This window comes from Sminthopsis crassicaudata, chromosome 2 (assembly GCF_048593235.1).
Source record: "Sminthopsis crassicaudata isolate SCR6 chromosome 2, ASM4859323v1, whole genome shotgun sequence".
NCBI lineage: Eukaryota > Metazoa > Chordata > Mammalia > Dasyuromorphia > Dasyuridae > Sminthopsis > Sminthopsis crassicaudata.
Genome location: NC_133618.1, coordinates 84,538,611 through 84,542,024, shown reverse-complemented (window position 1 = coordinate 84,542,024; position 3,414 = coordinate 84,538,611). Strand labels below are relative to the sequence as shown.

Sequence of the window (3,414 nt, the reverse complement as noted above, 5' to 3'; positions counted from 1 at the left end):
ATATATGTATGTATGTATGTGTGTGTGTATTTCCACATATATTTTGTATAAATTTTCCATGTATTTCATAAATATTTGTGGACCTGACAGTAACATCTGCACTGACTCCCTAATGAAAAGGATCCTGAAATAAAGACATAAAGCTGAAAAAAAGGAAACAGAAGCAGTCTTATCCACTTCACCACCTCACTGCCCCAACTCTTAGCAAATGAAGCTAGAGATAGGCTATAATCAGACTGTAGAAAGCCTTAAGTTTCACACTAAGAAGTGTTTATACATAATCCTATAATCAACAGGAAATTGCCAAAATCGCTGAAGATATTTGAACAGGGAACTGATATAATCATACCTGTACGTTAGGAAGATCATAAATTTTTGTGTTAATTATACTGCAGATGGATCAAAGCCAGAAGAGACCAGAAACAGGGACCCCAATTAGGAGGCTAGTACATTAATCTAAGGGAGAGGACAGAAGGTTCTAAATTAGCATATTGGCCACCTACGTGGAAAAAGTATTAGAATCCTGGAAGTAAAATAGATATGTCAACTAAAAAATGGATTTGAAAGAGATCCAGGAAAGGAACAAGAAAAGTGCTAAAAATGCTTCAGATGTTATTAACCTCAGTGCCTGAGAGAACATTATTTTAAAATCTTTTGATCTTCCAATATGCCTCAGGTAAAAGCGCATTTATCATTTGAAATTTTGTTTTACTCCTTTTTTTTTTTTTTAAGTTCACCTAAATTCCTTAATAGTTTATTATGCAAAATCTGATATTTATGGTGAAAACCAAACCAAACCAAACTTTTAAAAATAGGCTTTAGGAACCAGATTAATTCATCTCAGATTACATTCTATCTCAATAGCATTAGCCCCCATGGGAGGCTGTCCAACTCATTTTAACTGGAAGAATTCTCTGGTCAAAATTGGCAATTTTGAAGATGAGAAAACTGAGGCTCATAGAAAGGAAGTGATTTGCTCAATGTCACATGGTACAAAATTTAAAACGAGACTCCATGGCTCCAAACCAGAGTTCAGTCTATTATATTATGCTCATCAAGGTACCTCAGTTCTTATGTAAAGAAATTTACAAAACCAATTCACTGCAAGGCATTTGGAATTAACCCCTTCCAAGAAGAATCAACTTTTTCAAAAAGTAGACTTCTTGTCGTAGCAAAAAATCTGGAAATAGCAGGTGCCCATCATTTAATGAATGGTTCCAGATATTGTGTTATATGGATATAATGGAACACAATAATAAATTAGGCAAATGAGGAATTCAGAGAAGCATGAGATGACTTAAATGAAGGGATTCAGCGTGAAGAAAGCAACGAAAGCGAACAATATACACAATAGTTACAATTAACATGAATACTACACTAAAAAGCAGAATTCAGATTCAACATATTGACTAATTTTGGTTTGAGAAGACCTAGGACTTGAGTTCCTGTTTTTATTGAAATCTAGACGCTTCACAACTTAGTTTCTTTTGCAAGGGATCTGATTTCTTCCAGGACCCAGGCTAATCCATCCTAGATACTGGCTCAGGAAGATAATGTAGTTTGGTGAGTTATTCCAAAACCTCTGGTCAGATTTCTTTTATTTCCTAACAATGTCCCTCCCACTCCCCAACACACACACTGGTGGTGAGATTACTGCGGGGGGGGGGGGGGGGGGGGGAGAGTTCGGAGGCGCAGGAGCTTTAGTAGAAGCTGTTGCTTTTTTTTCTTCTTCCCTACAAATAGCCTCTCCACACACAGCTACTGGCCATTTCCCTCAGTAATTCCGTACCCATTGGGATTCCTTCCCTGGGACATCCTAACTGGCGTTGTCTTTTCTCTCCCGGCATTCTCCCAATTTTATGAGGGAAAAAAAATCCAGAAAAAAAAAGTCAAATGGCCAGGACAGTCAGAGGAGCTAAAGAGGACTAGAAATGAGAGAACCCGTTGGCACATGTTGCTTAAGTAAGTCGCTTCCACCTACTGTGAGGATTCTGGCTGTGAGGACGTCGGGAAGTCTTTAGCGGAGCATCCAGGAGCGGGTTTGCACAGGGGAAGGAAGTGGAAGAGAAGCAGGGGCTTTGAAACACTTTTGGGAGGTGGAAGAACATGAGTTTTCCACCTCCAGGCTGTGGCTTGGGGACGGGGAGAGAAAACACCGCCTTTGCGGAGGCAAATAGAGGTACCCAAGCGGGGAAGTAGAGGAAAGGGGAGACGGGAGGGCCAATTTCGGGCCCAGGTGCAAGTTCAATCAGTGAATCCAAGTCAATGAACCAAAGGACTCTGGACTGCAGCTTACAATTGGTAAAACAACTGGGAATGAGGAACCAGGACGGGGCTGAGGGCGGGGGTAGCTCCACGCCACCCGAGGCGGGGTCCCTGGACTCTCGGGGCGGGGGAAAGGCAAACCCCCAGGTCCCCGCCTCCCTGCACATTCTCTCTCCAACGCGTATCCTCCCCTCCCAGTAACGGTGCCAGACAGCCCCACGGACCCTCCTCAACCTCACCTCGGCCCCCCACTTACCGGCTGCCTCGGACTCACTATAAGGGGCTGGGGGAGTAGAGTCTAGAGTGGAGGGGAGGGGGCGGTTCCAGAGCGAATACAGAGGGAGTGGCTTCAGGCCTTGGTAGATAGGTGCCTAAGTCCCCTAGAGAACTGATCGCCCTTTGAACCAGAGGATGCTAATTAGCCAGGTTCCCCACAAACCCGGGGGAGGAGCTGCCTCTAGACCAGACTCAGTGTCCCCCTTACCCCAGAGGCTTGGGTAGTCTGCTGCTTCTTCCCCAAGCTTGATCATGGAGCTCCAAGTGAACGTGAAGACGTGGATCGAGAAAAACAAATCCTTCTTTCTCCCCCCAGTCTGCAACAAGCTCATGTGAGTCCTTCCTTCCTCCTCATGAAATAAATGGGTCTCCGCTTTTTGCAAAGGATTTGTGTTCCAGTGAGATTCTCAGGGCCAGGGTCTTCTCTTGAGGTAAATGCTTCTAGCGGTAGAGGGTGAGAAACAGGTGCGACTTGGGCCTTGGGGGTCAACTTTCCTTCCTGACAACTGAGTTCAAACCCTGAAGCTTGTATTTGATAGGAGTGGGAAGTCATAACTGGAAGTGCTCCGTCTTGAAATTCCCAAATAAAGGAAGTGTTTTGAGACAGTAGCAAAAGAAAATCTTGTGTAGCTAAAGGGGACATCTCTAGTGGTTAAGAAAAAAAAAAAAGTCAAATGGCTAGGACAGTCATAGGACCTAAAGAGAACTAGAGATGAGAGAAATATTGAGTAATATCAGCCTTAACAAGCTATTAAGAATGAGAGAGAGGAGAGGAAAAAAACCAGTTTACCTTACTCTGAGGTACCAACTATCTGGACTAGATTATGGTTATACAAAAATGACTTTAATCCTTCTTGCCCTCTGCATTTTAAC

General features: G+C 43.3%; 1 protein-coding gene across 2 annotated transcripts in view; it reads left to right on the top strand.

Moving 5' to 3' along the window:
• The first annotated feature begins 1,472 nt into the window (after positions 1-1,472).
• The window catches only part of HAAO (3-hydroxyanthranilate 3,4-dioxygenase), an 18,495-nt gene continuing 16,553 nt past the window's right edge, over positions 1,473-3,414 (top strand). The window contains exon 1 of one of the 2 annotated variants that reach the window (XM_074285022.1): positions 1,473-1,563. Coding sequence is in view for 1 of the 2 variants with exons in the window: in XM_074285021.1 (XP_074141122.1) it covers positions 2,794-2,873 (80 nt within the window). In the remaining variant the exon portion in view is untranslated. Of the gene's footprint in view, positions 1,564-2,494; positions 2,874-3,414 lie in introns of those variants that run through there. The other variant, XM_074285021.1, reaches the window with a different exon arrangement.